Here is a 12,646-nt window from a genome sequence, read left to right as displayed (position 1 = left end):
GCTACGCCTTTCCACCCTTCCCTCTCGTCCACCGAGTCCTGATCAAGGTCCGGAGAGACAACGCCTGCCTCATCCTGATCGCTCCGGCGTGGCCGCGGCAGCCTTGGTACACCATGCTGCTCGATCTGTTCCTGGCGAATCCGATTGCCCTACCTCTTTGGCCGGACCTGATCACACAGGACTTCGGCAGGATGCGCCATCCGCATCTACAGTCCCTCCATCTGCCTGCATGGCTCCTGGCTGGCTAAGCCAGTCCGAGTTGCGCTGTTCTGATGCAGTACAGCAAGTGTTGTTGGGCAGCAGGAAGCCTTCCACGCGTTCAACCTACCTAGCGAAGTGGAAACGCTTCTGCTGCTGGTGTAGCCAGCACGGCCACGACCCACTCGCCGTGCTAGTCCCCACCATTTTGGACTACGTGTGGTCTCTCAAGCAGCAGGGCTTGGCGATCTCCTCTTTGCGCGTCCACCTCGCGGCTATATCCACCTTCCATCCAGGCGAGGCTGGCAAGTCCGTGTTTTCTCACCCGATGGTGTCAAGATTTATCAAGGGCCTGGAGCGACTATACCCTCAGGTCAAATGGCCTGCCCCTACTTGGGACCTGAACCTTGTCCTGACCAGGCTCATGGCGCCCCCCTTCGAACCCTTAGCCACATGCTCGCTGCTGTACCTGTCCTGGAAGGTGGCCTTCCTAGTCGCTATTACGTCGGCCCAGCGAGTCTCAGAGCTTCAGGCTCTGACCGTGAACCCTTCGTATACCGTATCAGAGGGGTAGCCATGTTAGTCTGGATCTGTAAAAGCAGCAAAGAATCCTGTGGCACCTTATAGACTAACAGACGTTTTGGAGCATGAGCTTTCGTGGGTGAATACCCACTTCCTCAGATGCATGCAGTGAGGGTGGGGCCTCATGCATGCATCTGAGGAAGTGGGTATTCACCCACGAAAGCTCATGCTCCAAAACGTCTGTTAGTCTATAAGGTGCCACAGGATTCTTTCCTCCGTATACGGTGTTCCATAAGGACAAGGTACAGCTGCAACCGCACCCAGCGTTCCTCCCTAAGGTCGTCTCCGCCTTCCATATTAACCAAGACGTCTTCCTGCCAGTCTTTTACCCAAAGCCACATTCACCCCGAAGAGAGCAACAGCTCCACTCCTTGGATGTCCGAAGGGCTCTCGCGTTCTACATTGAGAGAACTAAACCCTTCCGACGTTCATCACAGTTGTTTGTGGCAGTAGCAGAACGAATGAGAGGCATGGCAATCTCCTCCCAGCGTATCGCATCCTGGGTCACGTCCTGCATCAGGGCATGCTATGACTTGGCCCGTGTGCCAACGGGGACCCTTACTGCCCATTCTACCAGGGCCCAAGCTTCGTCGGCCGCGTTTTTGGCTCACGTCCCCATACAGGAAATCTGCCGTGCGGCCACATGGTCTTCTGTACACACCTTCGCATCACACTATATGCGCTGGTCCAGCAAGCTAGAGACGATGCCACTTTTGGCGCAGCGGTTTTACAGTCTGCTACGTCTCGCTCCGACCCCACCGCCTAGGTAAGGCTTGGGAATCACCTAATTGGAATGGATATGAGCAAGCACTCGAAGAAAAGACGGTTACTCACCTTTGTAACTGTTGTTCTTCGAGATGTGTTGTTCATATCCATTCCACACCCACCCTCCTTCCCCTCTGTCGGAGTAGCCAGCAAGAAGGAACTGAGGAGCGGGCGGGCCAGCAGGGGTATATATCGGGCGCCATACCGGCGCCACTCCAGGGGGCGACCTGCTGGCCCACCGAGTGTTGCTAGGGTAAAAAGTTTCCGACAAATGTGCATGCGGCGTGCGCACACCTAATTGGAATGGATATGAGCAACACATCTCGAAGAACAACAGTTAGAAAGATGAGTAACTGTCTTTTTCTACATCTTCAAATGTTGTCTAAATACTTGTTCAGCTTATTTTCAATGGTTTTGGGCTGACTCCCTCAACTCCCCTTTTCTTTAGCAGCTGTAGAATTATGTAGAGGTACACTGTCCTTATTAATATTTCATATCTGACTTAAGGGACTGCATTGTTTGAACCCAAATAAGACTTGATGAATACTGTGAAAGTAACATACAGCTTTACTTGTATCCAGTCCCAATACAAATAGCAGGCACATAACATTTCTCTGAAATATTGCACATTTTCTCTCTCCCCTCCCCACTGAGAATTTTTGGGATCACCCCACAGCTGAGGCTAGAATTACCTCCAAAACACCCAAGTTTATGTGAAAGGCCAATAGCTGCCCCATGCCTCTCAGTTATATTGCTCATGCTCCAGGGGCTGACTGCTAAGAGCAGTAGTACTGTTTCCATTTGTTAGCGTGCCTCTAGGCTCTGGAGTTTACTCTTTTTCTGTAGATGCTTAGCTTCAGGCTCTCGTGCAAAATATTCCTAGCCCATGACTGGCTTGGGAAATGGGTTTAGGCCCCAACTTTCTCTGGAGAGATAGGACATCTTTTGAACCCTAAACTGTTGGGGGGGGGGGGGGAGAGTGCATATCCCATAGTGTCCTGTCGTCTTTGCTCAAGAGGGGAAGGGAAAGAACATTCCCTACTACACCACTTCTCTCAAACAAAATTATAAACTATAAACAAAGTTTCCCCAGCAAACATTGTTAGTGGAGTCTGCAAAGCTTCGCCATGGGCTCTGACTGTCGCTATTGTCGTACTTGGTGGGAGGAGTCCTGCTCTTTTGTAAACATGGATGAATTGTCACAAAGGAGTACAAAAGAATATCATAAGTGTGTAGGGAAAGAATCAGAAAGGCTAAAGCACAAAATGAATTACACCTAGCAAGACACATAAAAGGCACTTAGAGGAGGTTCTTTAAATACATTAGGATGAAGAGAAAGACACATAAGAGTATGTCCTTTACTTAGTGGGGAAGGAGCTAATAACTGATGACATCAAGAAGGCTGAGGTATTCATGTCTATTTTGTTTGCCTTAACTAAAAAGGCTAGTGGTGATCAGATAATATTAACAAGAAGGGTGAAGGAACACAAGCCAAAATAGAGAAGGAATAGGTTACAGAATATTTTGATAAGATGGATGTATTCAAGTTGACAGGGCCTGAGGAATTTCATCATCAGGTACTTAAGGAACCAGTTGAAGCAATCTTGGAACAATTAGCAATTATGTCCAAGAACTCATGGTGGATGGATGAGGTCCACAGGACTGGTGAAGGATAAACGTAATACCTATCTTTAAAAAGGGAAACAAGGAGGACTCAGGGAATTATAGACAGTCAGCCTAACTTTGGTATCTGGAAAGATACTGGAACAAATTATTAAACAATCTTTGTAAGCACCTAGAGGATAATACTATTTTAATTAGGGCTGTTGATTAATCACAGTTAACTTGTGCGATTAACTCAAAATGAATCATGATTAATCGCAGTTTTAATTGTACTGTTAATAAAATACCAATTGAAATGTATTAAATATTTTGGATGTTTTTCTACATTTTCATATATATTGTATTCTGTGTTGTAATTGAAATCCAAGTTTATATTCTTTTGAATTAAAAATATTTTCACTGTAAAAATTATAAAAGAAATAGTATTTTTCAGTTCACCTCATACAAGTACTGTAGTGCAATCTCTTTGTTGTGAAAGTGCAATTTACAAATGTAGATTATTTTTTTGGGGTTATATAACTGAACTCAAAACCAAAACAACATAATACTTCAGAGGATACAAGTCCACTCAGTCCTACTTTTTGTTCAGCCAATTGCCAAGACAAACAAGTTTGTTTACATTTACAAAAGATAATGCTGCCCTCTTCTTATGTACAATGTCACCAGAAAGTCAGAACAGGCATTTGCATAGAACTTTTGTAGTCAGCTTTGCAAGGTATATACTTGCCAGATATGCTACACATTTGTATGTCCCTTCATGCTTTGGCCACCATTCAAGAGGACATACTTCCATGCTGATAATGCTCATTAAAAAAATAATGCGTTGATTAAATTTGTAACTGAACTTCTTGGGGGAGAATTGTAGGTCTCCTGCTCTGTTTTACCCGCATTCTGCCATATATTTCATGTTATAGCAGTCTCAGATGATAACCCAGCACATGTTGTTCATTTTAAGAACACTTTCACTGCACATTTCACAAAATGTAAGAAGGTACCAATGTGAGATTAAGATAGCTATGGCATTCAACCCAAGGTTTAAGAGTCTGAAGTGCCTTTCAAAATCTGAGAGGGATGAGGTATGGAGCATGCTTTTAGAAGTCTTAAAAGAGCAACACTCCAGTGCAGAAACCTACAGAACCTGAACCACCAAAAAGGAAATCAACCTTTTGCTGGTGGCATCTGACTCAGATGATGAAAATGAACATGCGTTGGTCTGCACTGCTTTGCATTGTTATTGAGTAGAACCCGTCATCAGCATGGATGCATGTACCCTGGAATGGTTGTTGACACATGAAGGGACACATGAATCTTTAGAGCATCTGGCATGTAAATATCTTGCTATGCTGGCCAGATCAGTGCCATGTAAACACCTGTTCTCACTTTCAGTGACATTGTGAGCAAGAATCGGGCAGCATTATCTCCTGGAAATGTAGACAAACTTCTTTATATTTAAATCAATATATTTGAAAACATCCAAAAATATTTAAATAAATAGTAGTCTGTTGTTTAACAGTGCTACTAATCATGCGATTGTCATTAATTTTTTAATTGCTTGACCGTCCTAATTATAAGCAATAACCAACATGGATTTGTCAAGAGAAAATCATGCCAAACCAGCTAATTCCCTTTGTTGACAGGGTTACTGGCCTGGAGGTAGGAGAGAATCAGGAGCTGTGATATAGCTTGATTTTAGTAAGGCTTTAATCATAGTTTCTCATGACAGTCTCATAAGCAAACTAGGGAAATATGGCCTAGGTGAAATTACTATAAGGTGGGTCCACACTTGGTTGAAAGATCCTACTAAAAATAGTTATCAAGGGTTTGCTGTCAAAGTAGGAGGGTATAGCTAGTGGGGTCCTGAAGGGGTAGTCCTGATACTGTTGCTATTCAGTATTTTCATTAATGACTTGGACAATGGAGTGAAGAAAGTGCTTGCAAAATTTGCAGATGGCATCAAGCTGGGAGGGGTTGCAAGCATGTTGGGAGACCAGATTAAAATTCAAAATGACCTTGACAAATTGGATAATTGGTCTGAATTCAACAAGATTAAATTAAATAAAGATAATTGCAGCACACTTCACTTAGAAAGGAAAAATCAAATGGACAGCTACATAATGGGGAATAACTGGCTAGGTCAGGGATCTCAAACTCAAATCCCCACAAGAGCCACATGAGGACTAGTACGTTGACCTTTTCAGACAATGATACAAAAGTATAGTAAAAAATGAAGAGTAATATCGTATGCTATTAAAAGTCCCTCCCACCCTGTGATATTTCTCTCTGATTCACCTTCCCTTTCCCTCCCTCCCAGTGTTAAAGGAAAATGGCTTTTCCCAGTGACTGAGTACTGCTGCTTTCCCTGCTCCCTTCTCCTGCAGCATTTCACACTGTGCATGGGATCAATGGGGACGGATTTGAGTGGCAGGTGTGTTTGGCCCTCCCTTGAGGGAGAAGAGATTTGAAGAGTGGCGAAGGGGCTGGCCGAGGATTGGTGTGAGTCAGGGTATAGCTAGAGGGGAGGATTGGGGATGTAGGAAGAGCAGGCTCAATAGCTTGGCTGGGAGCAAGGCACTGCAATGCTGTTTGTCAAGCTTGGGCAGTTCGACTCGGGTAGACTCCAGAGAACTGTGGAAACAGCTCATTGAAATCAATGCAGCAGACATCCCCACCCCCAGAGCCAGAGTGACTGTAACACTGCCTTAAACAGCAACTATGAGAGCCCACCTGCCCTCCTCCCTAGAGCATGAGTGTGGGAGCTGGCAGCAGCAAGGCCAGAGGTGGGTTATATTTTGCTGATTCAGCTAAGAGTGTCTTCCCTGCCCCGCCTCTTCCCACCCCTTCCCCAAAGTCCATGCCCTAACTCTGTCCCCTCCCTGCCCATATTCCAACCCCTTCCTCAAATCCCCGCCCTGTCCCCCTGCCTCTTCTCCATCTCCTCCACTGAGCTCCCCGTGTCCCTACCTTTCTCTGATTCTGTTAATCCTGCTGGGACGGCAGCAGCCCTTTGCTCTTCTGAATGACATAATATATACATGTATGAGGTTCTGTGCTAGCAGAGAGAGTTGCTAGCACAGAATACACCGCATAGCCTGGTGACTTCTATTTAAAAGAGAAAATCAGAAACTCATGAAAATAGGAATGTTAACATTTATACCATTTTCTTTGAAAAGAAGACAATGTGGAAGCTTGGAGTAACTATTTATTAACATAAAGATAAAAGCAGTCAAAACCAGTACTTAACACTCACATACACTGACCATTTTTATGAGACATATTTCTGTACAATAATTTTGCTGGCTTGAGCACGCACGTGCGTGCACACACACACAGATCTAGCAGTTTAACAGGGCCATAAGTGTCCTTACGTAAGCTTGTAAAAATGGTTCACCAAAATAGTCACAAGGAGAGAATATAACACGTACATAATTTTTCCATATTTTAAAATGGAAAAGATTGTGCATGTGATAAACAATGTTTCATCACAGTCCATTAGCTGTAGCACCTATCGACTGGTGTATGGATGCTGTTTGAATGCAAATATAACATTTACCATTACTTGGACCCACAATGAAAGCTTCTAGTTGTTGTTCAGGACCCACCATGAAGCTGAAAAGGAAAAAAAATATTTACTGACCAATCTTTATTTTATTTTTACAGTATTCCTCTTTCTTCTTCCCTTCTCCCCCATACCCTTTCTTGAAACCCTAAATAGATCATCTATAATCTGTTCCTCTGCTAGTCTAAAGAAATAGTATTAAACTGTTCTTTCTGTGTTCAATTCCCACCAAAGATAATTGGAGATGTGCATTTTCTAGGACAGAACTTGCTTAATCAGGGGAGGAGAGTGGTAGTCCAGGAGAAGTTGGTGGAGGAGCTGAGCGGAACAGTGGAGGAGGGAGAGAGAGCATTTAGTGCAACAGTTTACACCTTTGTACTCTAGCTTCTTAAATTCCCAATATTTGCCTTGGAGAAGGAAATTGATCAGAATGGAGGCTTCTTTTCTTAGATCCACCCAACTTTGGCCATGAAAGTCCAGTTTTGTATAATGCTTAAGACTGCAGCAGTGGTTTGGTAAACAATTTGTCCAAATGAATCCCAATCCCACAGCTCAGCATCCAGGTGTATGGTACCAGTAACATAGTAGGTCTTCCCTCTAGCTATGGTCATCTCCACTGCAAGGCTCTTGCATGGAGGATGGGGGACATAACTGGTGATTGACCTTGGGGAAGATGTATTCTTTCGCAATAGCCTTCAAAGCAAGGGTAACTGAGTGAGGTGTCTGTCCACCTTCTTCATCAGCTGATCTAAAATAGGGTGTAAGGAACAACAGCCTCATTGGGCAAAAGTACCTGGCCCAGGAAACTCTCAGTTGTGATTCCTGCAGATTCCTGTCTCAATGTTAAATCAAAATCAGTGGTCTTGGACTATTTCCATAAGAACTGGATCCTCTCTTGTAGATTCACTGCCTTTGTACTTCTCTGTAGTGAAAATGTATTTGGAATCAGCAGATTCCTCTGGTCCACCTGAGTCCAAATAGCAGCTTGCATCTCTCTGCGCTCACTTAAGCAGCTGGAATTGTATGGGCAATGAGGTGGAGCACTGTGAATGCATCATGAAGCATTGATCTTTACTGAGCCAGTGCTGAGGCCAGACTCCTGCTTTATGAACATCAAAGTCAGGTACATGAGTGTCAGTCTTGTTGCAAAAAGTGCTCCAATTGTGCTGGGAGTTCTGCCCTTTTCAATGTAGGGTAAGAAGAATACATCAAAGTTAGTACTAAGTAGTTCATGGCAACCTGGAGCAAGTGGGCCTGGTCACTCATCTCCCATTAATACCCAGTTACATGACATGGGTCAAGGTTTCAAAAGGGTTATACCCCTGTCAAATGACAGTGATCAGAATGTACTGACTCCACTGGCTACTGTTGCAAGAAGGATCCCAGATATCACTCCTGCAAAACCCCTCACTCTTGTGAGTAGTCCTTATCCTGGTGAGTATATTCCTATTGACGTGAACTGGATTACTCATAGAAGAGAAGACTTGTAATCTTTATTGCATCACAGATTCAGTATGTGACTTTGAAGAAGTCAGTTCATCTCCTTGTTGGTCAACTCAGCTGGAAAACTGGGTTAAAAAGGATCATACTGAAAATCAGTAGCTGTATCTGAGCTGGGCTTCCCTGGGTTACATCAATCACAAAATTGCAGTTGCTAGTAGCAGTTATTTCTGTTCTTCACTGAGTTTTAAACCGTTCTCAGTCTACATTGTATGTGACTGTTGCATAAAATATAGTAATTGCCTTACAGCCATCATTTTTGCTCTCCCTTAAAGCTTTTTCTTTCCTTTGAATACAAATTGGTATGAAGATCCTTATGCTGCAATTACTGTACTTGTTGAAAAAAACAACATAGGTATATATATTTCTAAAAGAAAATATAACCTATACATTGTGAAAATTAAACTATGCATATCCTAAATATTACTTTCCTATGTTATTTTCTGAGTAAGGAATTCATGTTGAGCAATGCTCTGGTTGCCATGGTAATAATCTACCGGGACGAATGATGTAGACTAAAATCCCACTTAAAAGGCAGAGTGCATGCTTTAAACATCATGTTTTAAATTCAATTTCAGACGGATCTTTATATTTAAACATTTATAAATGACATATACATTTTATTTGATTTGGTGCTAAACATACTTTCCCCAGCCAAAATTGGAACACCACTATTTCTTCTTTCTCCATCCCTTACTGAATTCCAGTCCAGCCATTGGCACAATGTAGTCTGACACTATCATGCAGAGGGAAATAGTGCATTATATTACTAAATTATTTGAGCCAAATTCTGCATTCCTTGGTTAGAGTTTACTCATTCTTTACTCAGGCAAACTCTCATTGAAGGCAGTGGAGTTTGTGCATGGGAGTTTGCTTGATGGAAAAATCTCAAGTGATCTAGAGGTTAGGCACTGGATAGGGACTGGCCCAATTCCTACAATAGGAGATATGGGTTCAATTTCGAGCTCTGCCCCAGATTTTCTGTATGACCTTGGACAAAGTACTTAATCTCTCTGTGCCTCAGTTCTCCATTTGTAAAATGGGGATGATCCTTGCTCCATTCATTGTTGTTCTTGTCTACTTAGACTGTAAGCTCTTTGGGACAGGAAGTTTCTCTTATAAGGTGCATGTATACCACATAGTACTAGGTGCTACTGTAATACAAATAATATTAATTGTAATTTGGGAATCTTCTGCACCTCAGCTTTTCAGAATGGAGTTTGGAGAAAAGTTGCAGGAAATATGCACAATTGGGTGGTAAATTAAGACCACTCTTTCTGTCAGTGTAATACAAGCAGATGCAATTAAATGAAATCTAGCTCTTTATCAGAAAGCAAACGTATTTTCTGCCTAAATATTTTTAAACCAGTAGTGCAAAAACAGTTCAAAGCAACAGAATGTTACTATTTACAAAGGAACTCTTTATATTCTGGATATTCTATGTACCATATTTGTTAGTTTAATACTTAATTTGTAATAATCTTACCTTTCCTCCAATAGGAGGAAGTATTGTGTATGTTCCTATTACTGATGTGTTTAACAGCTGTATTACTGTATACAAACCCATGATGCTTAATGAAAAAGAAAAAAAAAGAGCAGAAGAGAGGCAAAACTACAAAAGAGCATTGAATAAGGGAATATTCTGCAGTTATTCCACATATGGAACATTCTAGTCAATGGGAAGTCTTCATATTGAAGCAAGTAAAGTATTGTGAAAAACTGGATAATTACCAGGTACTAGCATAGTTGTCATGAGTTCTGGAGTTTCCAAGAAGTCCACATTACTCCTTTGGAATGTCTTGCTGTAGTTCATTTGGAGATGACTGTAAACATATAAGTGATGAGAACTTAACAAGATATAAAAGAACTGAATATTTATATGGCTATGAAGAATAGCCAGAAATTCATAATTATAATTTAAAAAAAAATCAGAAGGGATATTAAACGTGTTTCAGGGCTTTAGCCAATATCTAACTATTAGAGACCAGGATTAGACCTAATGTGTGGGGCATATTATCCCATCTCAGCCTGCAGTGGCATTCTGGAATTTTCCTTGGCAGCATCTGGTATTGGAAACTGAACTAAATGAATCTTTGGTCTGCTCCTGTATGGCGTTTCGTCTATTCCAATGATGGTGAAGTGCCTTTTCAATTCTTATTACTGTTGCAGAAGGTAAATGCACCTTCTCTGAACTCACTGGGCTGGATTCTGTAAGCAGGATATTAGGCTGCATAAAACCCCAAAACAATGGATTCCACCTTCAGATTGGTGGGTCTGATCTTTTTTATAAAATGCAGTTCAAAATAATATCTCCACCTCTTCCCACTTCCCTAAATCTCTGCCTCCTGCACGCTAGAACCCAGCTGGTGGGAAATCCTCTGGATGTGATATCTTCCAAGGTCCCGAAGAGAGACTGGAAGCCTGCTGGGCTTTTGTGGTAGGGGTGGGAAACCTTGGGGGAAGGCACCAGTGACCACTCACATGCCTAAAGTTACACATGTGCGTAAGTATGTTGCAGGATTGCAACCTGTGTCTCCTTTTGGCTCCTTGTCCACCCTGCATTAGCTCTCCACCAGCATCATTCTGATGACTCCTAACTCTATATCTCTGCACCTTCAGTCTCTGCCTATTCAAGTCAGACTACTGGATGTCTTTCCAATAGATATTCAAATAGTGTTTTAAGCTCAATTCAGTAAAAAAACTGGACTGTTATGAAGCATTCTTAATGGCATTTAATTGGAAAGTAGATCAAGCAAATTAATGAAAGATATTTATATCTTTATATACCAATACTTTCATGCAGTTACTTTCTGATCTTCTAAACGACCTGAAATGCAAAAGGTAATCTCACTACTTGCCTATTCCAGGCACTGCTGTTCTCCCAGAACTCATAAATGATGAAGCGGGATTCGCTTGAAAGCTTCTGTATGGAAACACTAACAGTTGTAGGACAAAATTAGCAAGCACACTTTTCCCAAGCTACTGTACAGTGATTGAACAAAACTCAGTGATTTCTGTAAAAAGGATATACCTGGACAGTCTGAGGGAAAAATATGTGGAGTTAGAGGCATCTGTTTTGCTAATAACTTGAGCTCTTTCTACTCTTATCTGTGATATACTGCATGGTATTTTTAAGCAGAATTTTTATTTATAACCTTTAAAATTAGAACTGTTATAATGGACTCTTATTTACAAAATTAATTTCTCGTACTGTTCCAAATGCTAGAGTACTTTATCTCAAAAAGCATGGTTCAGTATTATAGAAACTAATCCAACTGTGCTGTGCAGCGAACCAGCATAATACAGTGTTTCCCACAGAGAGCAAGTGAAGTAAGTCATGAAGTAAGGACAAGATTTTCAAGAATGAGTAGTGGCTTAGATGCCTCAGTACTTATGTGCCCGATTTGAGACAGGTTAAAAGAGTCCTATTATCAGACAGTGCTGATTGCCCACTGTAGCGGGGTGGACACCTGCTCCTGCCCTAAGAGGCTTAAAACCGTCCTAGGAAAGGGCTGTGGCAGGAGAAAGCAGCCACTGGACTGACTGGGGAAAGCAGGCAGAGCTGCAGCCATGCCCCAAACAGAGCCCAGCTGGCCCCTATAAGAGGCTGTGAGCCAGGAGCCCAGTCTCTCTCTAGCTGTAGAGGGAGACAGATCTGGTTGCAGGGACCTGAGCAGAGCACCTGAGTGGAGCAGGGCTGGGGAAAGGTAGAGGAGCTGGGGAGGCTGCAGCCTAGAAAGCCCCAGACTGTGGCCTAGCAGATGGCCAATGGGTACTGAGGGTTGTAAAGGGCAGCCCAGGGGTAGGCAAAGGCAGCAGGTCCAAACCAACCTTGTCAGTGATGAGTGGCACACATTGCAGTCTGCCCCAGGGAATGGGGGCTAGTTGGTGACTGGCAGTAACATTACACTGAGGCAAGGTGGGGATAGGGGGTGGGGGTTCCCCTGGGCAGGGAGACCCCAAGACTGAGGGGTTACTGCCAGAGGAGCAGCACCCCAGAGAAAGGGGCACAGGGTCCTGGGAGGGACATGGGGGCCAGCGGTAAGGCAGATCACCAGCCTGCAGAGGGCACTCCGGAAGCTGGATGAGCTAATTCCTGACAAAAACCAGCAGTAGGCGCCACAGGGGTGAGTCCACATGTTTATACCCACGCTCTGAAAATCAAGCCTCCTGGGTAAGGTGTCTCAGAGTGGGATACTCAGAAATTAAGGCATCTAAATTATTAGTCACTTCTGAAAATCTTGGCCTAAATTATGCTGTTTCACTTGTGCAGGTTTGTTTTCCAGAGGCGAGAAGTTCATTAAAGCAGGATAGACCTTAGGTGTTTTGGAAGCAAGCAGCCATATGTGGCATAAAGATAGACTGGTCACTGTCTGTTGCTCATATACTTTTTAAAAACAGTATCTTTTTATCATGTATTTC

The 12,646-nt window shown here is 43.0% G+C and overlaps 2 protein-coding genes across 3 annotated transcripts in view; one reads left to right on the top strand and one right to left on the bottom strand.

Moving 5' to 3' along the window:
* The window catches only part of C2H8orf88 (chromosome 2 C8orf88 homolog), a 49,328-nt gene that overhangs the window by 32,675 nt on the left and 4,007 nt on the right, over positions 1-12,646 (top strand). The window lies entirely within an intron of this gene.
* The window catches only part of NECAB1 (N-terminal EF-hand calcium binding protein 1), a 126,818-nt gene continuing 120,563 nt past the window's right edge, over positions 6,392-12,646 (bottom strand). For both annotated transcript variants that reach the window (XM_050941079.1, XM_050941080.1), the window contains 3 exons: positions 11,083-11,160; positions 9,956-10,047; positions 6,392-6,774 (listed from right to left, as the gene is read on the bottom strand). In XM_050941079.1, the coding sequence (XP_050797036.1) occupies positions 6,746-6,774; positions 9,956-10,047; positions 11,083-11,160 (199 nt within the window). In that variant the 3' untranslated portion in view covers positions 6,392-6,745. The remainder of the gene's footprint in view (positions 6,775-9,955; positions 10,048-11,082; positions 11,161-12,646) is intronic.

This window comes from Gopherus flavomarginatus, chromosome 2, assembly GCF_025201925.1.
Source record: "Gopherus flavomarginatus isolate rGopFla2 chromosome 2, rGopFla2.mat.asm, whole genome shotgun sequence".
In the NCBI taxonomy this organism is placed as follows: Eukaryota; Metazoa; Chordata; order Testudines; family Testudinidae; genus Gopherus; species Gopherus flavomarginatus.
The sequence above is the reverse complement of the archived record's forward strand: the minus strand, read 5'-3'. Positions and strand labels throughout refer to the sequence as shown.